General features: G+C 42.4%; 2 protein-coding genes across 2 annotated transcripts; both read right to left on the bottom strand.

Annotated features, from left to right (window-relative positions):
* Positions 1-3,916: 3,916 nt before the first annotated feature.
* MTG2 (mitochondrial ribosome associated GTPase 2) lies at positions 3,917-8,590 on the bottom strand. Its single transcript, XM_064729867.1, has 6 exons — positions 8,327-8,590; positions 7,087-7,234; positions 6,371-6,486; positions 5,887-6,105; positions 5,106-5,244; positions 3,917-4,721 (listed from the first exon to the last, which is right to left on the bottom strand). The coding sequence occupies exons 1-6, from the start codon at positions 8,510-8,512 to the stop codon at positions 4,327-4,329; spliced, it is 1,203 nt and encodes a 400-aa protein (XP_064585937.1). The 5' UTR covers positions 8,513-8,590; the 3' UTR covers positions 3,917-4,326.
* An 808-nt stretch (positions 8,591-9,398) lies between these two features.
* On the bottom strand, positions 9,399-23,338 carry SS18L1 (SS18L1 subunit of BAF chromatin remodeling complex). Its single transcript, XM_064730182.1, has 11 exons — positions 23,150-23,338; positions 20,529-20,605; positions 19,785-19,869; positions 18,788-18,932; positions 16,053-16,250; positions 14,905-15,069; positions 13,941-14,042; positions 13,443-13,535; positions 12,702-12,821; positions 11,841-11,968; positions 9,399-11,633 (listed from the first exon to the last, which is right to left on the bottom strand). Exons 1-11 carry the CDS (start codon positions 23,216-23,218, stop codon positions 11,607-11,609), a joined length of 1,209 nt encoding a protein of 402 aa, XP_064586252.1. The 5' UTR covers positions 23,219-23,338; the 3' UTR covers positions 9,399-11,606.
* Positions 23,339-24,063: the final 725 nt, after the last annotated feature.

Here is a 24,063-nt window from a genome sequence, read left to right as displayed (position 1 = left end):
TGTTACCAGAATAAAATGGATTGTAAGAAAGTAACCAACCACAGCCTTAATGAAATGGAACGTGCAGACACGAGTGAGTTATTAAAGCATAATCATATGGATTTGTAGTATGATTGGTCTTCTCACTCATCAGTCAGGAAATGTCTATAAAATACACAAATACACGTCCTCACCTTGATGGCAGAATATAGCAACATGCAAAGAAGAGAGCTGAGTAAGGAATGCACAGTTCAAGGAGTCAGGGCTATATTTTATACACACAAGGGCAGAGAAAAAAAACCCCAAACCCTATGGATGACAAATCAGATGCTGTTAAAGCCTCCTTGGACAATTCTATTTCAATCAGAAAAGAGGAGATGAAAAATTACTCTCAGTGGGGAAACGAAGGACAAACATAATCTCAACATTAAAACAAGGTTGATGAAAATCTCCCTGCCTTTGTCCTTCCACCAGCTAGGTTTTATGACTCAGAAAAATGGGCACACACCACATGATTAATTTCAGAACTGCTCAGAGAAAAATCAAGAGTGCAGCCTGAAGGGAGCTTTGTTCTGTTATCAAGAGTTGCAAAATCATCTTTTATCATTATTGGCATACAAATTTAACCTCCCCTCCAAATAATAATACTCCCCTCCAAGCAATAACTGCAGTCTTTCCAGACTTCTGCAGTGCAGAAAGTCTGGAAAATTTAATCCCTACTTAAAAAAAACCAGAAAAATTTGTTGCTGGGGAATGGCACTAGGACCTGCAGCATGGAAGACTAGCAGAAAACAGAATTGTTCTTCAAAGTCCAGGCACACACTGACCTTGGGATGAAGTTTAGCAGTGTCAGGGGGTTGTTTTAAGTCTCACCAAAGTCACAACAGTGCACTGCCAGTGCAGGTGTTGGACAGTGAGCCCCATTAACAGGAGCCCATGGAGGACAGGACAGAAAAGCAGTTGGATGGTGGATCCATGTCCAGCAGCCTGTACAAACTATGACCATGTGCACCCCACGTGCACGAGCATCTCTGGGTCACAGTCACTCCTGTCAGTCTTTAATTTGAATTAATGAACAGGTAACAGGTTGTTCAGCATGTTCAAGTCAAGAGTACTTATTCACTTACCACAAGTCTCCTATGATGACTCTTAATAAGGACACAGACAATAATGGAAGATCCTTCCATAATGTAAAAAAAAAAAAAAAAAATTAGGAAAGTGCTTTAGGAAACAGTAAGTAAAGTAGATTGCAAAACATCTCATGCTTAAACACACAGATTCAAGGCTTTAGTTAATGTACTGCAATAAGACCTCAGTATCCACATGTTTAAAAGTGCAGTCCTTTCTAATGCTTGCTTTTACATTAGCATTTGATTTTCTTTTTCCAGGCAATTGATACCACTTACATTTTCCAAGGACTTACAAAGCGGAAAATAAATAAAGTAAAATAAATATAACCCCCCTACAATTAGCACTGAAATAATGTTGTAATTGTGTACTGAAAAAATACAAAGGAGTACTAGAATTGTAAAGTGCTAAACAAAATTATGGTTCAGGCTTCTCCAGGAAATAGAATTGACTGCACTTCAATTCACATTGAATTCCCATGGCTTATTGTCAGAATGAGAAATAAAATCTACCATATCTCTCTCCTCTGGCCAGCTTAAGGAGCAAAGTCACCATCAAAGGGTTCAGAAGAAAGCAAAAGGAAATAATGCAGAAGAAATCCACCAAAACCTAAATCAAAACAAGCTCACCCACCCCAGCCCCTGCCAAAAAGAAAGTGGAAAGACATCCTATAGTACACAGCAGTTTACTAAAACAATTCACCATTCAACTAATGATTTTTTTTCCCTGTTTTTATAGGCAAAATACATTTTCTTTGCAAATACTTTATTTTCAGCAGAACTAGAAGTTCCTCCTCAGTCCTGTGCTCCACTGGAATGGGACCCAAGAAATCTTCGTGTTAACTGTGAAGGAGCACCCTGCAGAAACGTGATTTAAGTGGTTAAAGACTACAGGAAGTCCAAGCTTCTTCAAAGAGCTGCTCCAACAACAAAGCTGGAGGTTTTTGGCACTTTTCAGGGAGTACCTGAGGCTGCAAAGCCTCTTTGAAGCCTGTTAGGAACACGGCTTGGGAGCTTGGTGCTGTCACCTCGGCAGAACAAAGAGCCCAGAGCGGGATCAATGGCACATTCCGGGAGGGGTCAGGAAACCTCACACAGCAGTAACAGCGCTGCTCTCCCTGCAGGGACTGGGACACCCGAGCGCTGAAGGAAGGCTGGGAGCTCCTCAAGTGTCACAGACATCTTTCCATTAAAATCCTTTCGTTAGGATTTTTCCTGTTGAAGCTGAGAAGTTTCAGCAACAAAGTGTAGACAATGGTTGTCTGCTGCTGTGGAGTGCAACAGGTGGATCCGTGCTTGGTCTCGGGTGGATGTTTGGATTTACTGACCACTGGGTCTCACTCTCTGCTGAGACACAGACCTTTGTTATTCTTTCTTTTCTAATCTTAGCTCAGCTAGCCTTCTGAGAACTTTTCCTTCTATTCTTTTTAGTATAGTCATAATGTAATATATATGATAAAATAATAAATCAAGCCTTCTGAACATGAGGTCAACATTCTTGCATCTCTCTTCATCCTGCAACCCTTGTGACCACTGTCACACTCAAGCACTGAGGCTTTTGGAGCAGCCCTGGGCATTCTCAAACACAGCCAGAAAGAGTGAAAAGCCTCTGTGGGTATTAAATAATCTGCTAAGAAGCTGCACCAGCTTTGATGTTCAGGCAACCTTCCCCTGGTTTTATTAAAAGTGGTTGAAAAGCATGTAGCAATAGCAGGAAGAGCAGCAGTGAAGCCTAAAAATGCTGCACAAATTCAAACAGAAGAACAGAACTGAATATTAACTTCTATTTAATTCAACTCAGTAAATCCCAGGGATGAAGCAAAACACAGGAGAGACTTTAGGATTTAATATTAGTTTTGAATTTTTCCTGATCCTATTTACACCAACATCACTGCTTATAATGCAGAGATTACTCCCCACACCTGACCACAAGTAGAAATACTCAGAATGTGAATTTAGGAGAGGTAACTACTGGGTTGGCCATAATTCATTAATCAATTCAGCCTTCCAAGCTGACCTGTACTTTTTCAGAATTAAAACCCTGCTTTTAAGGATGTTCCATGCAGAAGCATCAGACTGCCAGGGATGAAATCAAAAATGTGCAGAGAAATAAGCAGAGAGAATTATCACCTTCACTGTGGTGTATTACAAAAAGTGGTTAGAGGCTACAGCTTAGTGTTTTTCATACCCACTCAGTAATTTCCTCTATTTCTGACAGTGTTGTGTTTCAGCACCCCACAAGCCTCTTCAGGTCCCTTATGAAAAAGTTTAATTATATGTTTTGATGAATTTTGACTTTCCATTATTAAGATAATAATCTTTTACAGAAAATATGACCAGAGTATACAGAAGCAGCTCTTCTTTCAGTATGAGGAGAGGGCAAAGATCACTGTTCTAATTAAGATTCCTGAATTCCTAAAGTTTAAGAACACAGTCCATAAAATGATATAGTTGAAAAAAAAAGGGGACACACACACACAAAGAACTAAACATTTATTTTATTTGATGTATCTAATCCTAGGATTTCTCAGAACATTGCCTGAGATTCCTAAATGGAAGAACTCAGATGTGAGTCTCAAATGGTTGGTTCCTGGCCAGTTTATTCAGCTACTTAGCTGCTGCCAGAATTTAAATACAGTAAATTATTTATATTAATGAGAAAATAATTTCAGTCATTAATTGCAGTTCTTCCATGCTCCTCCTCCCTAAAATTATTGAGCTGTGCCTCCCTCTGAGGAGAAAAATCCACACCCAACCACAACAGGAGAAAAGCTTTAAGAAATTTGTCATAATATAAAAAGAGACAAACATGAGGCCACCAGATTTTATTTTAGAACTTTGATTTGTGAAAATTGAGACTTCAGTACACTTTGTAAAATAAGCCAACATCTCCTGCAGATCCTGAATTTCAGTAATTTTTACTAGACAGCAATCTCTTCATTCCATGGTATGCCAAACAAGAGCCAGGCTTCCAGTTCAACACCCACCATGATTACAATTTTCAAGCTTTGTTGTAAAACTCCAGAGACACCTCAAAGGTGAACAAACAAACAAAACAATCTTTCCAAAGCAGCAGTCCAGAACAAATCCCCATGCTGTGCCCTTCCATATTAACAACAAAAACAACCCACAGGAAGCCCCAGTCACAGAGAGGCACTCAAATAAAATTGCTATTTTAACTTTGTTCTCCTTCCAGCACAGTTCACAGCACTTGTGGCTTCTACCACTTGACTGGGCTTTGTCCTTGTGAGTGTTCTGTCTTCACATAAGTGTCATAGAGTTCTCTCAGATGCAACAGCAGCTCCTCCAAGTTCTCTCCTGTCAGAGCAGACACTGCAATGACCCTCTCAGCTACCTGCTCCCTGAGGAGCGCCAGATTGATCCTGGACTGAGCAAGGTCAACCTTATTCCCAACCACAACACAAGGCCTCTCAGACAAGCCTTTTTCATATGCTTCCAGTTCATATTTCAAGTCCTGCAGCTGGCTCCAGGGCTGGGGCACAGAGAGGTCCAGCACGAACAGGAGGAAGCGGCAGCGCTCGATGTGCTTCAGGAAGGCCATGCCCAGCCCACGGTTCTGGTGAGCACCTCTGATTAGGCCAGGAATGTCAGCAACTGCAAGGGAAATTTCACAGTGAATCCAGCAGATCCAATAAAAAACCCTCAAAATCCCCCCCCAGTCTTTCACTGGCCAGTGACAGTACTTTTAGAATTATATCTCAGTGCCTCAATATTAAAGCACAACTCACGCTAAGTTGTATTTTAAAACACCTCAATTTAGATTATTCCATTGCACACAAAATACAGACTGACAGTTTGGCACTAAAGGTACCTACAAGTGAAAGTGAAATGGGCTTTCAGCAGAGTTTTCTTTGAAGTTCTTTAGAACTAGCAAGAACACCACAGAACTCCTGAATCTATTTCTGCAGCATTTTAAACCATTTACAAAGGTGACACAAATTGCCATCAAGGTACACACAACACACTTCAAACTCTTACCTGCCACTTGTTCATAGTCTTGATAGTGGACAATGCCAACGTGGGGGTTTAGGGTTGTGAATGGGTAGGCAGCCACAGCTGGCTTTGCCCGGGAGATGGCTCTCAAAAGTGAGGATTTGCCAGCATTGGGAAAGCCCACCTGGAATACAAACACACAAATTTCTCAGTCTTTAACAAATCTGCAAAATTCTACTAGACCAGACAGTTATTCTGCAGTTGTTGGACTACATCAAGAACATTTTGCAGCAAAGCATAACTTTCACAGGTTTGCCAGCTGGTGTTAGAATATTTCCATACTCAAATACAAAAATAGCTTCAGCTCAAAGTTGAGCATTTTTCATTTCAGAGGATGATAAACCTGTCACTAACAAAGTCAAATGTTTAAGATCTGCAAAAAGAGAAATACAAGGAAGAAACAGATTATTTGAATTTTATAATTTAGGAGAAAAAAATTCCAAACCAAGAAAATATACCAATTTAAAAGAATTCTCTATACTGTAGTGTTCATCTGCAGAACCAGCAGACAAAGCTGCTGTACATCATCAGCAACCACTGATGAATCTTGTTTCTCTATGTGTGGTATGGATTTTAGCAGAAGTAGGACAACACCAAGTAGCATGAGAGTGACAGCTCTGTGAATGACTTTGGACACCCTTCTACCAAGTAACAGCAAGAAAGCATCGAGCTGTGTCTCCAAACAAGCAAGCCAGGGGCCAAGAAAATGTTCTCTCACATTATTTCTTCAGTCACTCAAGTGGAAGCTGAACCAAGAGAAACTCACCAGCCCTGCATGAGCTGTTGTCTTGAGCTCCAGATGAAGGACCCTCTCCTGACCTGGCTCTCCTGGAGTGAATAATTTCGGAGCGCGGTTTTCGTTGGACAGAAAGAAGCGATTCCCTCTCCCTCCAGCTCCTCCGTGAGCTGCAATGTACTCCTCTCCATGCTGGGTGAGGTCAGCCACAACTTCACCATCCTCCTTCACCAAAGTACCAACAGGGACCTCAAAGGGAAGAGGTGCAAGCATTACACTGAAGCTCAAAGCCTGCAGCAGATCCTCCAGCAGCTGATTTCAGATTTGCTGAAAATCACTCCTGCATATTCTCATGGTGAGGAGCCCAGAAAGAGAATTGTCTTTCATGAAACTCACTTTCTGAACTCAAACAGCACCGTCAGACATTCACCCTCCATCACACAGGAGATTTGCACACAGTAAGGTTCTCCAGACTGAAAACCAGCCATGTACCAAGCTACCACACAGCACTTACTTTAACATACAGGTGTGCACCATTAGCTCCATAGCAGTTTTTGCTTCCTCCTCTCTCTCCGTGAAAGCCCTGATAGAAGCGGAACACTGAAGCAAGTGATTTCATCTGCTGGTCAGCTGAAAAGCAAAATACACACATTTTGAACACATTGCTTTAGTAAAACAGGCACAGAAAAGACAATTCATGACTGTTCTTTCCCTTTTTGAATATTGCATGAGTGCACACCCTATTTACTATTTCTTGTCCCTATTTTTTGTTTACTGTCTCAACAATAACATGTCAGGGAAGACTAACATCAATCTAAGGCGTGATGAAGTTTAACTGTCTGTACTTAGCTGATTAGGTTTATTAATGTGGTCATCCCAAACCAAAATTAATTTGCTAGATTAGATTTTACAGCAGAGTGGTGGCAGAAGCAGCTTTATTCATCTTAAGAGGAAAATTTAATCAGATCTTAACATAACACAGTCAGGCAACACTCACTAAAGTATCTGCAAAATACCTCAATTTTCAAAATTCTTTCTAAGGCTCTCAGTGTCATTTATGTCCTCCTTATCACAGCTCAGGACAAAACTTCAAAAGCGAAGATATCTCATAGAGAAATAACCATTTTAACCTTTTTGCCATTTACCATCCGTGCAGCGCTGTTTTTGCTGGGGTGGGGTGTTCAACAAGAAGACAACAACACAAAACAGAACAGATTCAGTGAGGTTTACCTTTAAAAATGACATGGCCCCCATCACCTCCATTCCCACCATCAGGACCTCCAAACACTTTTCTGGGCTCACTGTGGAAGGACTGGCCCCCGTCTCCTCCTTGTCCTCCAACCACGCGCACCTTCCGCTGATCCACGAAATAACGTGTCTGCAACAAGGGTGGGGGTTGCTACCGTTAAATACAATTTATCAGACTCAGCTTCCAAGAAGTTTTAGTTATTAGCCAGACCTGCTATTTTTAGCCATGATGAATTTCATTCAACAGTAAAAAAAACCAGAACTCTGAACCAGAACTCTGCTGGCATTCACAGATCAACTAACTGCAGGGTATTGAGTGCAATAATAAAGAAAATCAGATCTCATCTTTCAAGTGTTTTTAAGAACTATTTAAAAAGCAAATGCCTAAGGCTATGCTATGCTGATATAACTTCATCTATCTCCAGAAAAGAGGCTGAAATTCCCAAGGGAAAATATTAGGGAAGTACATTCATCGACAGGTGGAATTGTTTACAGAGAGGGATGAAAAGAGAAAGCATGACTGTGATCATGGTAACTTTCTAATTTTCTCAGTTACTAAGGGACTCCATAATGAGAATGGCCTTTAAGGGTCACTTTAAATAAACGGACAAAGAGTATGTGAGGGAGAAAAAGTCTTATTAATGTTATGATACCAAAGATAAGCAACTGAAAAAAAACCTCCTCTCACCTGAACTTTTGATAAGCAAATTTATACTACTACTAAAAAGCCTCTTTTAGAAAGTATTTGGCACCACCACACGGCGAAAGATTAAACTATGGCTTTTAATGGGGAGTGATTTATGGTTCATTAGAAAATAAGATTTTTCAGAGATGTGTAAATATAAAAATAAGATGAAGAATAAGTTCTAGGACCCTGAAGTTTCTCTGACATAAAGTGATGCTTGTTTGGCAGCTGACTACACCGCAAGACTAAAAAACCAGTGAGAAACAAAACAATATTTTAGATTTAAAGCTAAAACACCCTTTTAGACCTTTAGCTTTAAAAACCTTTTTACTTTCTAGACTTATGGATACTTCCCGCCCAAGGAGGCCAAAGGGGAAGAGAACCGCTACTACGATCACTGTGAGCACCGCGAATATCGCGGGGCAGACTCATTTCCTCACTATTCTGGAAGTCAATTGTATTTTAGCCAGCATTTCCTCACTCCAGCAGGGCCAGCGGCGGGAGGCACCCCGAACCCGCGGAGAGCCCAGCACTCACCAGCTGCCGCTCGGAAATGGCTCTCTTCTGCCGCAGCCGCCTGTCCTTGGCGCACCGGGGACAGCCCGTGGAGAAAGCGGGCGGGCTGAGCAGCACCAGGAGCGGCTTCCAGGGGCTGCGGCCGCTCCCCCCGGCCCCGCAGCGCCTGAGGGAGGTGCCCAGCCCGGCCCCACACAGCACCGCCATGGAGGGACAGGCACGGCCCCGGCTCCGCCTCGGCCTCCCGGGCGCAGCCGCTGCGGCGAAGCCACGCCCCGGCAGCCCCGACCCGCCTCAGCCCGGCCCAGCCCGGCCTCAGGCCCGCCCCAGCCCGGCCTCAGGCCCGCCTCAGCCCGTGTGTCCCGAGAACGGCGCCCGTGAGTGCTGAGGGAGACAGGGAGGCACAGAATCCAGAATGGATTGGTTTAGAAGGGACTTTAAAGATCATGTCGTTCCCCCTTCCACTATCCCAGCTTGCACCAAACCCCGTCCAGCCTGGCCCTGAGCGCTTCCAGGGCTGGAGCAGCCACAGCTTCTCTGGGCACGCTCCCGCCCCTCGCAGTACCGAGCATCCTCCTCATACCGCATCTAACCCTGCCCTCATACCCCATCTAACCCTGCCCTCATACCCCATCTAACCCTGCCCTCATACCCCATCTAACCCTGCCCTCAAACCCCATCTAACCTTGCCCTCTGCCAGCTTGAAGCCATTTCCCCTTGTCTTGTCACTCCAGCCCGTTATAAATAGTCTCTTTCCGTCTTTCTCACAGCTCCCTTCAGGCATGGGAAGGCTGCAATGAAGGCACCCCGAAGTTCCCCTAAGCAGGCTGAACAATCGCGATTCTCTCAGCCTTTCCTCATGGCAGAGCTGCTCCATCCCTCTGATCAGTCTGGGCCCTCTCCAGCAGGTCCGTGCCCTTATGGAGGAGCAGAATTCTCCCTCCTTGCTGCCCACGCGGGGATCAGCCCAGCACCCGGGGATTCCTGTGCTGGGGCATGGCCAGCTCTCCCCATCAGCATGCCAAGGAAAGGGTAACCTGTGCTACCCATTCCGTCTGCCACAAGGAAAGTACCACCAAATCCACTTTCAGATAATATTTAAACTAAACCATTTTCAAGCATTCTGTATTACAAAACAGAAAATGATACAATTCATGGAAGAAGTCAAAATGCTGGCATCACTTTGTTTCCACATTGATACATAAAAATGGATGACACATTAAATAAACGTTTTGTTATTAACAATTAGAAATATTAACACCAAAAATCATGTATAAATTAGGAAATAAATGTACAAACTATTTTCAAAGTGCTCTTTCAAATACATTATATACACAACATTCACGAAGTTCTTAATGTAAGACATTTCAGATTGATGTAATGTTGCTGTTTCAGTTTAAGTGTTGTTCATATTCTCTCAAAACCATTTCAGCACTTTCAAAAACCACATAAAAGGCGTATTCCCAAATTGGCAAAGAGCAATATTGCATTCTTCTGGCTACCTGTAATAGTAATTATTATAAAGAAAACAATCTTACTTCCTTTCTGTTCCTTGCTATTTGAGAGTATTTATTTGTATGAAAACACCAGCAGGAAAGATGAGAGAAATGAGGACTGACTGAAAAAAAAAAGTCTTCTATTTTACCAGTAGTTGAAATTATTAACATAGGAAGGACAGTGCTTGGACAACATTTAACAGTAAACTTCCCAGTTGTCCAGTTAAAGATTTTCTTCAAAGGAAAAAAAAAGTATTGAATTGAGAGATGTGTTTTCCTTGTGGTCTTTGTTTTTCAAAATATAAAGTACTTGAAATCTCATAAATAACACCAGTCAGACAAAGAAAAGGAGAAAATCCTACACAGTGCATTTACTTTTGTAAATTTGCAGTTAATCTCATATCAAAAAATGTTTGTGGGCTACACAGCCACCCCAGCTTTTTGCTTCAGAGAAATCTGGACACAGTATTTTGTTTAACACTTATATAAGCACTTTAAAAGTGCCCTTTTTTCACCCCCCCAAGACTTTATAAGAACATATAAAACTGAATAGAAGAGACTTACATTGTTCATACTGATTTTTACATACCACTAATTTTTCTCTCTAAATTCTCCCTCTATAGGTATTCTTTCAGTGGTTGACCCCATTAATAGCTCCTCTCTCTATATGCATAATAGTGTCTCACAATTAAAGCTGAATTTAATTGCTTGTCTGCAATAAAAATGCTTTTTTTTTCTTTTACCTCTGAACTATTTTTCTGTCAAGCTACAATAAGAAAATAAAAGTGATGATGAGCTGTGAGAACAACAGACCACCAAATTTGACAATATTTATGGTTATAATGCTTGCTGGGGAATCTGAGCAAGGGCAGCACAAGAATCAGAATAAAGAAGGATGCCAGCCACCTGCTTGCAAAATTTGGCACAAAAATGTATATGCAAGTTATAAAATTTGGAGTAGGATATTCAAGGTGGGACTTCTGCCAGGTGTTTTTCTCAGCTAAGCACGATATGAAGCAATATTGATGTCGAGCAGGCTGACAGTGCAGGTCTCAGAGCTCCCTTCTGGTTTTCTTCCCATGACAGAAATACCTTTGTTTACATGGACGTATAAAAGGTGCCTCTATTTATTAACATTTCTATGATCATAGGTTTGGATCCTCTTTCTGTACCAACACAACAGAAATGTGGACTTATGCAGATTATTGAATTATAGGATTTGGGTGGGTAGGCAGGTATTATAGAAGTTGCAGCTATTTTTTGTCATACAGCATAGAACTGACATTTTATAAGGAATGTATCCATCCCCTTGTTCTGTAGAAGTAAACTGAAGAGCCATGGATTTTGGAGGCTGGCAGGTAATCTTCAATGCATCCAGTTAAAAAAAGATCAATAACTTACCACAGGGAACTTCCCTGGACTGAGATGTGACTGATGGGCTTTGCATTGGGCCAGACTGCAGAACAACCTGGCTGTTTTCCAGAACGGGGCACAACTGTGATCTAATGATCCTAAAGCTATTCAGAAACATCAAGAATGGGACAAGAGAGGGTAAAATGGAAAACTTCTGTGTTGTATCAACATACAGTACTATACACAGCACCAAATATCAAACCATTAAAGCATTGTCTTGTTACCAGTAGTGCACTGCTTCATATCCAGCATGAAATGAACACTGTTCACATACAGACGCTGCTTTGTGCTAAGGGGTAACCAACATATTACAATTAATCAAAACTGCCTGTACATCCAGTTCAAAAGATTGAGATACTATTGAAAGGAATCTGACACAGCACTGTGTTCTTTTATTGCTGGTAATTTCCATATTGTCCCTGTAAAAAAAAAAAAAGAAGAAATAGAAATGTTGAAGGATAATATATTGGAGGCTTACTGCAAGTTAGGCAATTTCTTTTGGTCTGTGAATTTTACAAGACCTAGTGAAGTATCACCCTTATACCTGCACCAAATTACCAGACAGATTTATAGACAGAGCTAACAGCCAGATCTGCTTTTTCAGGGCAGAGATTTAGACAATTTACCTGCTCATAGCCATAAGGCCTCTGTTGCTGAGCGGATGGGCCTGTTTGGGAAGCTCTGTAACTTCCATATTGCTGCCCCTGTCCCTGTTGGTAGCTGGAATACTGTGAAGAGGCTCCTTGTGCAGGACCTGAGAAGACAGTAAAATCCATTACAGGCAGTAAAATCCATTACAGGCTTGATTTGCTGGAGTTTTTAAGAGCTAACACAATCTAAAACATGATGCTAACAAAGTAAGCTCTGTGAGTAAGAACTGTGAGTAAATTCTGCCCAGACCTCCCCTCTAGGTTTACACTAGGAGGTGTTAATACTAATAATGATGTAGTTGCAGCAGTGTAAACTTCAGATTTTAAACTTTGCTCAAAAAATGTCATAATACTTCTAAGTGAAGCCTCTTTGAAATCTGTATAGGCACAGCTCAGTTATGATCTCTGTGCAAACTACCTGGCCTTTATTTTAGTAACAACTGCATGTTTAAATTCCTCTCTAATCTGGCTGTGCCACCACAAGCAACAGAGGAGTGATTCTCTGGACTGCTGATGTTCTTTGTCATGTCAGTTCAGAAGGACTAGGTGTGTAGGAGGCCTGGGAACCCAGGCAGTGACCTCCTGATGATGTTTAACACAAAGTCAACATGAAGAAAATGTGTATTTTCTAACTTCTATCAAAAGAGAGAGGGATTCAGGGTGGAATGCAGTGCTATACTTATGTTACTGCCCAGAATCCCTTTACTACATCTTTGGCTAATTTTGGTACATTGTTAATCCAAGGTTAATCAAGGAAATAGTTTACAGCCTATTTTAGCTTAGGAATGGAGGCATCAGGGTGAAACACTGCAAACACTTGACTGAAAGTTCTCTTACCATATCCTTGCTGCTGTCCTGGGTAACTCTGTTGATTTGGGTATTGCTGCTGGGAATATGTTTGCTGTTGTGCAGCTCCCTGTTGGTATCCTGCCTGCTGCTGGCTGTACTGAGAATTTCCTGGAGAGGGAAATATTGGAATTGTTTGGTCAGAGATGAGGCAGGTATTTCAGTGCACATGTGGATGATGAGGAAAACAAAGGTGTAAGGAGCCTTGGTCTAGAACTCATACACAAATAGTTTTCTTAGAAACAGATGATTGGATTTTGCCAAGCAAGATGTTTATTTCTCCAGTGATCTTTAATTCTTTTGAATTGGAGAGTTACTTATTTATACACATCACTAAACAAAGAAACAAACAACCTGTTCCCTGAAGTAATTTTTTTATCCCAGAAGGGCTTCAGAAGAAAAAGGAACAAGGATAAGCCTGCCAGGGTAAATAGCTGCTTTCTCAAGAAGCCCTCTCATTTTATTTTCTTTTAGATAATGATGTTTATTCACATATCCCAGAAAGACCACTTATCTAGTTGTTACTGGTATTTTTTTTAAATACCTATGAAGGGAATTCCATTTGCTGTATCCTGAAACAACAAAACGAACAGAGGCTCTACAGAAGACATTGTTTCTCCTAAATGCCACCTTGCTTCATCATAATTCAGCTAATAGTACCAGTTAATTTAGAGTTCAGATTTCTCAGTAATATATTGAATTTACTGTTAAGATTTTGCTGTGTTTTCCTACCTCCTTCATAGTAGTGTTGTGTAGAGTCATCAAATGACCGGTCGTAGCTCTGTTCAGTGTAGGATGACTGCTGATAGGCATAATCACCATGCCCTGCAAGGAGTCACAAGGATTTGTCAGATACCTTCTTATGGCACCATAGACACGGTGTTGAATGTATATTTAATATATTTTATGAAGCTGCTTATGCACCAAGATGAGGCTAAGAGCAAATACAGACCCCACAGGGAGAATATCGAATACAAGGCAAGGAAAATCACAATGGATAGAACTCTTGTGTTTACTAATCCAAACTGGGCTTTTATAAACTGGAGCAGTTTATATAGCAGGGTGCACTGATGTGCATGTTTTGTACCAGGCTCCCATCCCCTGGGATTCTCATTTTCCAGCACAGAAACTGGAAATGAAGCACAGCATGTTTGCCATGCCCTTGGACGTGGCAGTCGTGGTGCTCTGCACTTGAGCAGTATCACAGTGAGCCCAGCTCAGAGGAATTACCATCTGGATAGTATTGCTGATTCATAGGTTCTGATGAGCCTTGGCCATGACTGTACTGCTCACTGTAATATTCCTCCTGACCCATGTACTGCTGCGAGGAACCTGCAAGGCACAAGACAAGGCAGACTCAGCCTGTGCACTCCTAAGGGATGCGTTTCTCTTATCTAATATTTTCTTCTTAAGAAAACAAAGTTTATATCTGGAAAAGCAAACAATTGAGAGCAGTTATAAAGATGTTTTTCTCACTAGGAAAAGGAAATAAATTTGTATTCTCAGACAAAGATGGCTGAAATTGAAATCACAAAACAGTAACACATCCTACAATCACTTCTGCAGCAACACTGAAAATAAGGGTTGCATTTCATCTACTAATCTGAGTTATTAGAAAGAAAGCACAGGAATGGATGCCATGCTCAAGAGCACAGTCAGAATTAAATATATTTTCATTAATACATTAATTTGTTTCTTAGCAAAATTCAGTTTATTTTCGAATCAGTCTAGCAGCTTTATTACCTCTTAGAACTTTATCCAGAGATGTCTTAGAGCATGGTAGTTATCCTCTGGTGTTTTCCTTTCCTTGGCCTAATTTTTCATTCTAATTGCTGGCAAACTGTATCTTCTTTCCAGAAATGTGTTCCTTGCTAACTGTGCCATGTTAGGGCTGATCCAGCACCATGAGAAAGAATTGAATAGATTTCCAGTGCCTCGAATGAGCTGTATATCAAATTGTTTATATTTTCTTTAAAGATTTATGATCCCTTTTAGACAGAATTATTTTTCTAAACACCCAAAATAATCAAACAGATGAATCCTGAAAACAGATTCAAGTTCATCTCATTGTCATGATACTCTCACCATTCAGGATTTCCTGTGCTCCTGGGTGGGATTCTCTGTTTGTAACCGTGACAGACTCAGTGTCATCAGAGTAATGAGAGTTCTGTCAATAATCTGATTGCAGTTTTACCTTGCTGTGAAGCTCTGTAAGGGCCCATGGGTCGCTGCCCCATCATGCTGTTGCCTTGGTTGCTCTGGCTCATCATGGCAATGGAGGATTGTCCCTGGTAGTGCTGGCTCCCTCCTTGTGCTGAGTTGTAATGTGACGTTGCTGCTTGCTGGTGCATCATGGAGACTGCAATGGACATGGAAAAGATTGTTTTGCAAAGATGAACATGGGGCAGTTCTCTCCTAGTCTCTTTAGAAGCAAGCTAAAACCTTCAGCTAACATGCATCCTGATAATTCTGTGAATTTTCCACAGGGGGAGATGTTTTCCTACTGGATTTATTTACTCTTCTGCACTGGAATCCAGAAGGGCTCTTATTACATGGTCAGTTCTTGCCATTTGCTTCAGCAGATATTTAAAAATACACCCAGCCCTTCATTATTATTAGCTTACTTAAAAGAATGTAAACCTTATTGCAGTAGGGTTAAAGGAAGAAACAAAAAATGATGTTTGTTCCTGTCTACCTCCTGACTATTTAATTGCTGCATTTCTTTTCTAATGTATTATTTCTTCTGCTTCCTTCTTCTCATACACCTGATGATTATAGAGTTTAGGTAAACTGATATACTAGGATTTATTTGATTCCTAAATGTCATACTGCTGTAAAGAATTCTAAAGCATCAGATATCCCATTCAATATGATTCAACTAGCAAACTTTTTTTTGAGTTGTCTGCTAGTCTCTTAATGCCCTGCAAACAATGTGAAGTACCATTAAAAATAACAAAATGGGCTAGTAATGTACAAACAGTAAATGTGTTACACCCTGGCAGGTTCTTTGTGCCTGGGCCAAGGTGCTGCTCAGATCCCTCCCATGGCTGTGGGATTTGCTGCCAGGGCTATCAGACAATGCTGCTGCACCTCTACCTGACCCTCTTTTCCCCAGCTCAGCCCTAACCATGGTGAGTCAGCCAAAGTTAAAGCAAGTGTGAAACTGCTCTGAATTACCCTGGCCCCTGACACCTGGAAATTCAGAGATGTCTGAAAGCTCTCTGTCCCTCAGGTATGTTTGCAGCTGCCTACAGGAAATATTTACAGAACAAAGTGATGTGTGGCAAACCCTGTGAGGTCAGAGGGAAGCCAGGGTGGGGCAGGAGCAGGCAGAGGGGTTACCTGGGTTGGACTGCATGTTGATGTTCGTCCGAGAGACGTAATTGCCGATGGAGCCCTGGCCCTGCATGGGCACGTTCTGAGAGGCAGGCACTGTGTGGCTGTAGCCAGGGCCAGTCCCGTGGCTGCTCACTGTCATGCTCAGAGAGGTCGTGGGCATGGTGTTCTGGCCTGACTGCTGCATAGACACGTGGTTAGGACCTGCAGAAATCAGAGAGAGCAACAGGGAAATCTCAGCTGTTATTGGCAAAGCACAGTGAGCATGAGGCTCTCCTGAAATACCTTATGATAAGGCAAAACAAAAAAACAAAATCTTCATTATTAGCACTCCCTGTTATGTACAGACAAATAAAAACTGCTGCACAGTTAGAGCAAACCTCCTCTTCCTGGCAGCCAAATCCAGGCTGTACAGGATTGCAGATGGGAAGAACAAAACCAGCAGCAATGCCCTACAATCACTTCCTTGCAGGCAGCAGAATTAAAAAATGCCAGTAATTTCAGGTTCTTCAGAAAATACATGGAGTCTGGGAACATCCCAGCCTTTGGAAATTTGCCCTTTCCTTCCTCTTGTCCTGCAGTTGATTCCTTTTCCCCCTGCACACAGGCAGTGACAATGGGAAGGCACAGCAGTGCCTGACAGACACTCTGCACATTGCTGCATCCACTTTTCCTATATAGTGGATATAACTATATATAACTAGTATATATAACTGGTATATATAACTATCTATAACTATATATTTCCTCTATAACCAGCTCACCTTCTTAGCTGGGGCTTCTGAAGTTCTCTGCTCAGAGAACCAGCCTATCTCTCCCTTTCCTGAAGTTTGACTAAAAGTACCTCAGGAAGAGGAAGATGAATTTTCCAATTCACCATTACAATCCCAGTTGTTCCTCCCTTTCCAACATCAGGATGTAATCATCAGACTGCTCCAGATACATCCTGGATTTGTATCATCCTGCTTTTCTGGCAATGTGCTTATTTTTCAGAATTCTGTTGCAGTTGGGTGGTAATATTGGGGGAAATGGGGTTCTTATTTGTTGTTTATTGGTGGAAATAGTTTTATGAATGAGTTTTACGAAGTTGTTTTCACTTGTATATTGTTACTATCCGAGCTGTGATGGTGCATATTGTTGTCTATCTAAATTCAGCCCTGTTGTTGTCAATCTCAATTAATTTAGGTAGAATGCAGAATCCTTAGAAGAGGCAGAATTATGTTGCAATGTTTAAATAATGATATTTTAATTCAGGGTTATTAAGTGTATCTGCAGTCTCTGAAAAACATCTAACTCATTTAGTACAAACCTCATTAATTAACCTTAATGGTTTTCATAGACATCAAAATTAGAACATTTGCTGTAAATGATGATATTTTCCTCTGATGAAGAGATGCAAGCAGCAGTTTCAACAAGAGATAAAGAGAGCCAGCTCTCCGGAAATCAGTGGAGATGGCTCAAAATGCTGCTAGAGAAAATTATCTCTGTGTTTTGCTCTGGTTTGTTTAAGTTGTAAAGCTGATCCTGGTGCAACACAAGGCCACACAGTGTGTGAATGGAGATAGAGTTGCCTTGAGTGAGAGGTGGAGTGAAGCAAGTGTTGGTAAACCTTCCCTTATTTGCATGGGAAAAATTAGAGATTCTTGGCCCTCTTTAAAATAAGAAAAATAAAGGTTGGCTAATTTGTGATTGTAAGGGAAAATATGTGGATGAGTCCAGTTCTCATGGCTTCCAGTCTGGTTCCTGCAATCAGCAGTAAATTACTCCAGAGATCTGGAGGAGGCTGAGGAGCAAATCAGAAAACCAACAACAGTAGCACTGAAAATTTCTATTCTTAATAACACAAAACAATGTTTTGACTGAGTTAATATATTACTCATACTCAGTATTAAATCTTTCAAAACAAAGGCCCTGAAAAATGTAGTAAGTTCACTTTGCAGGTCCCTTATCCAATCGTGTAAAAGGTACAATAGGCTTGACCACAAAGGGATTTTCAAAAACTCAGAAGTAATTTCATGGCTTGTGTCTGCTCTTGAGTTCCCCTGCCAAGGTCTGTGATTTTACAATCAGATATTTCTATTTATAGAAACTGGTTTTGCTCTCTGTTACTCTGGGAGACACCCACAGAAACAACTGACTGAATAACTATGATCTACAACACAAACAGATTATTCATAATATAAAATATACATATTAAAAATTGTTTTTTCATTAGCTTGGTTGCATGAACAAAACCAAACAAATTATATTATCCTATTAATATGAAATGCCTGTGCAAATTCTTTCACTGTGTAGTACAACCTTCTGTAGAGGACAAAGACTGGTGCAACACCAAATGATTTGTAAGGAGAAATGTACCCTGGAAGGTCTTTGCAGTCTGGAGGCTTGGTTGTGTGGTTAGTCATGCAAGCAATTCCATTTTACCACTTCCATGACAAAAACACTGCAACATATCATTTTTCTTACTAAAAACTTGGATTCATTTTCACTCGGTGATTTTCATCAATTAAAAAAAATTTAAAAATCTTTAATTTCCTCTGCAGAAACACAAAGCACTCTGCAGAAACCAACCTCACCCCCTGCCTGTAGCCATTTTGTGGTGATTCCAGCACGAGCCTGAAATCCCCACACGCCTGAAAGGTGAGTTAGGAGAGGTCTTTCCCAGCTCTCCAAGTATATTCCGCATTAATGATTTTGTTGCCAGGCAACAGCGAAGCAGCACAAAGGGGCCCGGGGCTCACCATTGCTGATCTGACTCGGCATGAGGGAGGAGGGAGGCAGGCCGCTGCCGATGGCATCGCTGAGGTTGCTCTGCGAGTGGAGGGATTGGTTGGACGCGCTCTGACTCATCCCTCCCGGGCCCAAGTTGATGTTCTGCGTTGGTGGCTGCGAAACAAACAAGGAGGAAAAAAAAGCAAATTTTTTTTTTTTTTTTGGTTAGGTTTTGAATTAGAAAAATAGCAGCCCCCTAAATTAGCCTGGCTATGACTAAAAACTGCCTGGGTTAAATGCGTGTTTGCTTCGATTTTTTTGGGTAAATCTTTCTCGGTTTGACTCCTCTGTGTGAATGACATTGAGCGTGACGGAGCAGCTGACAGGCAGCAGCACAGTGAAATTACTGTGTTTGTCACAGAGTGTGGCTCCTGTGCTCGTTCCCCTGCACTCGCATGGATTTCCAAACACAACCACTGCGGGGAATGCATTAGCAAAGACAACACAGGAGCGTGGTGACAGATTGACCTTTGCCAAGCTATGCTGCAGCTTGTGTTGTGTGTGGTACTTCCCAAACCAATCCACTGGGCAAGAATAACAACATGTGTAAAGACAAACCGATGCCCGAGTGTTGAATTAGATTTTTGAAGCAAATCAGCAGCATTTTTTTCCCCTCAAGTAAAGAATAGAGTAAGAACAGGTAAGAATATTGAATCTGGAACAAATGGAGCTGTTCAGATCTGCACAACTGCATCATAACCCTTGAGTTATGGGACAGAGATTAACACAAATGTCTCATAAAACATAATTTAAATGCAGTAGAAGTAACTTTTGATTGGTGGTCTACTTGGCCACTTCAAAACTTTCAGCTGGAAAAATACTAAAAAAACAGTTCATTTATAGTGATCAGTGACAGAATCAAAGAACATTTCCCTCTGGCATAGCTGATGTATCTGAGGGAAATAACTATGACATTAGTTATACTAATAACTAATTATTAGTTACAGTAATTGTACTGGTACTTACAGCAGGAAGCAAGGACTGCATATTCTGGTTAGAGTCTGCTATTGTTGCCAAGTAAACCAGGTTTCTGTGCAAGATTTGTTGGTATCTACAGAACAAGGAGTAAAGCTCATTTGGAAAGGGTTAACAATACACAAAATTTCAAGTCTATCTCTCTTTTTTCCTATTTACAAATGGTTAATTAAATTACCTTAACCCATTTTTAATCTGTCCTAATAAATAGCAGTAGCAATGACCTGTGTCTGTGCTGTCATGTTTCCCATCAAGGATCAATGTGCTCAACACGTCTTTTATAAAAGGATAAACTCCAAAAGGATAAACTTGGGGGAAGAGAGAGACAAAATGCACCCTCCTTTGAAAGCACTTTGAACTGTGCAGCTGGGACTCCATCTTTGAGCACTGATACCCAGTCAGCTGCTCCAACAATCAGACACTTCTCCCTTCTCTGTCTAACAAGGGCTCTGATAGAAATGAAATTCCACAACTCCAAAGCCCAAAACCTGTTTTCCCTGCCAGCAAGCTGAGAAGAACATGATTTTTTTCAAGAGTGCTCTAACTGGAGTGTTTACTCAAGTAAGCACCAGCAGAACCATTTCTGCTTCTTCACAGTTCTCCATGAACTGGAAAAGCTCCTAGAAAGGAACAGGAGTGTTTCCAAGAGCAAACCAGCAGCTGTGCCACTGAGCAAAGGCAAGAGTCAGCCCTCAGGAAACATTTCTAACAAACTCCCCACTCTGTAATACTCACTGAGTACATTCTGCAGTTTTCCCCTTGCTCTGATAATCCATAATACATTGTATTAGGTGGTGATTTTCATCTAGCATCTGCATAAAAGAAATAGGACCACAACATGTTACTATGAGAATTGTATAAAAGTCCTGTAATTTGTGATTCTCCACCCTCCTTGGATGTTTTGTGCAGTTTTGTTGCTTTGGCTGTTGTAAATTACCTACATGTGACTTTATTGAGCCACAAGGTTGATTCACTTATCAACAGTCATCTTTGAAGTGTTACTTGAAATACCCATAGAGAAGAATTCATGCACTTAGCTTGTTCCTTAAATGGCAGATAAATTCTGATGCTGAACAAGGAAAGCACTTTCACTGTGAGTTATCTCTGCCTCATCCCAAAGTATCACCCAGCTCTTTCCAAAATGTCAGGTAATACTAACATACCTACTTTTAAGTAGGAAACAAACTTTCAAACAATTAAACTTACTCCTTTTCCTGCACAGGACTAGAGCATGCTGACAGCTGGACCTGATGAAGTACAAAATTTGCATCACTGCAGCTACTGAAACCATGTTTAAGAGAATTATATCCCAATATGTCCTGACTTTTATTTAATGAGCTCATAATATGATTAAAAGCTTAAAATACCCTTTGATTTGTTCTGAAATTTCAGATACATTAGTTTGCCTCCTTCCCCCAGATTTCTTGTGAATGCAGCACACTTTCTCCAGGTGAATGAATAAAAAAAATGACACCAGCATGTAGAAATTTAGATTTGCCTCTGGCATAACAGAGCTTGTAGGTACCACTGCTATCCAGTGCTTGCAAGATTGAGCTTTTGAACCACTGTGTCATCAGGGCAGGAGAGCTCTTGAGGAAAGAACCATTTCTGCCTCAGAACTGAATTTCACTGCCCTGGAAATGCTCTTTGATGAACTATTTTAGAGGAGCACCAGCACTATTCTATTGTTCTGACTTCCTCCGTGTGAAATCTATTTTAGGAATATTTGATACTGGGATAAGAACAGCTTTGAAAGGCTATTAAAATTGAGTTAATAAATAAAAATAAGCTGCTTATGTAATATGAATGCAAATAAGAAAAATATTTTTCATTGAAATTTGGATGTGTTCTCAAAAGCTCACTTTAATGAGGACTTTTGGAGTTTAGCTTGTCTCCTGCTCTCTCTGCTCCATTTCCATTCTTGACTACAAATCCCATCCTGTGCCTGCAAGTCTCCTCCTCAGCATTGCTGTTTGTCAGAGAGAAGATCACTGCCAGCAGCCCAACACTGATGGATGGTCCCAAAGACACCTGTCAGCAGATGCACCTGAGATGGGAAATGGTTCCACTCACTATTTTAAAAGAAAGAACATTTTGAAGCTTCCATGAAGTTTATGAATATGCGAAAAGGAAAGGGCTTGAAAATCGAACAGAAGACACTTTATCTGCCCTTTGTCTGTGGGTGTGGGTTTAATTACAAACAACTCAATTATGAAATCATTCCAACTGATTTGGAGGTTAGAGGAAAACTTATTCACCGAGTCCGAAATATTTCAGTATTTCCAACAACTGGTTCACAACACCACGTGCTGCGAGAGCTCCACAAGATGGGATGTTTCCAAACAGCCTCCTGAGATGCAAGTCATCTCTCTGGGCTCTCTGACGGCAGTCTGTCCTGCCCTCAGCTCTGCTCTGCTGCCACCGAGGGGGTTTTTGTCCCCTGGAAGTCCCAAAGTGGCAGCAGAGCACGGCTGGGCTGCCCAGCCCTGGTGACAGGGTCATTGCTGCGCTGGCAGTGGCACCTCTGCCCTGGTCACTGTCAGCAAAGGGACCTCACGGAGCTCACACCTGGCTGCCACCACACCTGAGCGGCCAAAATGACAGCAAAATGCACCTGACAAGCAGCAGTGACAGCAAAACATCACATTCTGTATTGACACTTCCAGCCTGGCTGCTCCTGACCGTCACCTTCTGCAGCAGAAGCGTGGCAGGGTCTGCTTGTGCTGCCAGTCCTGGGAAATCGCAAACAATAACTTCTCTGAGCTGGCCTCCACATGAGACCCATGTGGGCATCTCCTCTCCAGAGGAAATCTTTCAAAACCTTTGTTTGTCATTAAACATCAATAAACACATCACAATAATAATAGTTTATGAAAAATACCAGTGGCTGGTGCTCCCTCTATCTTCTGAGAGATTAAAATTCTGCATCCAGATACAAAAGAAAACCCTTGCAAATTCAGTATTTTATTTCAATTTATTTTTTGAGGTTGGATTCTTTGGGGGCCAGAAGCTGACATACCATCATAAATTAATCGCATATTTGCAGATTTTATTGCCGTTTCCCAATGTATGCTTGGCAGCGTTTCCCCTTGGCGAGCAGCAGGGATAACGTGCCATCCCGATTTTATTCCCTACGTCCTTCTCTCGCTCTCTTTGCAGCGATCTGAACACCTTTGCTTTGTTCCACCTCCTCCTCCTCCTCCTCCTTCCCCCACCTCTCTCTCTCCAGCTGTCCATCTCTGCAGCCCTCGCAAATTCACGAGTTTTCCTGATCGCCCTAGAAATCAGCCTCCAGCTGCAGGAGCATGGGCAGAATAAATGTCTAAAATTGTCTGTATAAAAGCATGCTCTTTTACCTTCTGGATAGTTTGCTGGGTGACCTCCCCTTTGCCTCTTGGGCGAGCAGAAGCAAAGGCAACCGACATGGTGGGGGATTTTTATGTGTCTATAATATATCGGTTCCAGGCTCTAATAATATTGTTATTATCTGGCTGCTATTGCCGTGCGAGGATTCTCCGCAGTGCACGGCCAGGGGGGCGCCCGCAGATGGTACGATCTGCGCCCCGCGAACACCCGCGGGCGCCGCGCCCCGCGCCGCCGGGCACCGCCCCCGCCGCGCCCCCCCGAGCCCCCGCGGCGGCGGGACGGGAGCGGCGGCGCCGGTTCGGGGAGGGAACGGGATCAGAGGCGCCGCCGCCTCCCCGCCGCCCGCACATGGTGCGGTCCCGGCCGCCCGGCTCCCGCCGCCTCGGCCGCGCCGCCCGCTGCGCCAACTGCGTACGCCAACTGCGTACGCCAAGTGCGCCAGCGCGGGGAGCGGCGCGGGGCCGCTACGCCAAGTGCGCTGCGGGCGGACAGCGGGGGACAGGGAGCGGCGACATGGGGACAGGGATGGAGCGACTCTGCTGCGAGGGAAGGCTGGGGAATCGCGGCTGTTCGGCCTGGCCTCGGGGTGACCCCATGGTGGCTCTCCAGTACCTCTAGGGGACTCACAGCAAGGATGGGGCAAGGCTGTTTATAGGAGAGTGGAGTGACAGGACAAGGGGAATGGGTTCACATTGGAAAAGAGAAGGTTTGGGTTAGATATTAGGAGAATCTTCCCTGCGAGGGCGGCGAGGCCCTGGCACTGAGTGCCCAGAGAAGCTGCGGTTGCCTTATGCCTAGAAATGTCCAATGGAAGGGTCTGGGAGCAACCCGGGATAATGGAAGGTGTCCCCATGTCACGGGCTGATTTTTGGGGTCACTTCCACCCAAACCCCTCTGGATTCCC

Source organism: Zonotrichia leucophrys, chromosome 20, assembly GCF_028769735.1.
Source record: "Zonotrichia leucophrys gambelii isolate GWCS_2022_RI chromosome 20, RI_Zleu_2.0, whole genome shotgun sequence".
NCBI classification, from domain to species: domain Eukaryota; kingdom Metazoa; phylum Chordata; class Aves; order Passeriformes; family Passerellidae; genus Zonotrichia; species Zonotrichia leucophrys.
The sequence above is the reverse complement of the archived record's forward strand: the minus strand, read 5'-3'. Positions and strand labels throughout refer to the sequence as shown.

Bases quoted from the DNA above. Each gene is read 5' to 3' on its own strand.
- MTG2 (XM_064729867.1), bottom strand. From the start codon at position 8,512: ATGGCGGTGCTGTGTGGGGCCGGGCTGGGCACCTCCCTCAGGCGCTGC. The intron at 7,235-8,326 runs GTGAGTGCTGGG...CCCTTGTTGCAG, and splicing joins CCATTTCCGAGCGGCAGCTG to ACACGTTATTTCGTGGATCA. The intron at 5,245-5,886 runs GTGAGTTTCTCT...TTTGTATTCCAG, and splicing joins CAACAGCTCATGCAGGGCTG to GTGGGCTTTCCCAATGCTGG.
- SS18L1 (XM_064730182.1), bottom strand. From the start codon at position 23,218: ATGTCGGTTGCCTTTGCTTCTGCTCGCCCAAGAGGCAAAGGGGAGGTC. The intron at 14,043-14,904 runs GTAAAACTGCAA...TGTGCCTTGCAG, and splicing joins TTACAGAGCTTCACAGCAAG to GTTCCTCGCAGCAGTACATG. The intron at 12,822-13,442 runs GTAGGAAAACAC...TTCCCTCTCCAG, and splicing joins ACAACACTACTATGAAGGAG to GAAATTCTCAGTACAGCCAG.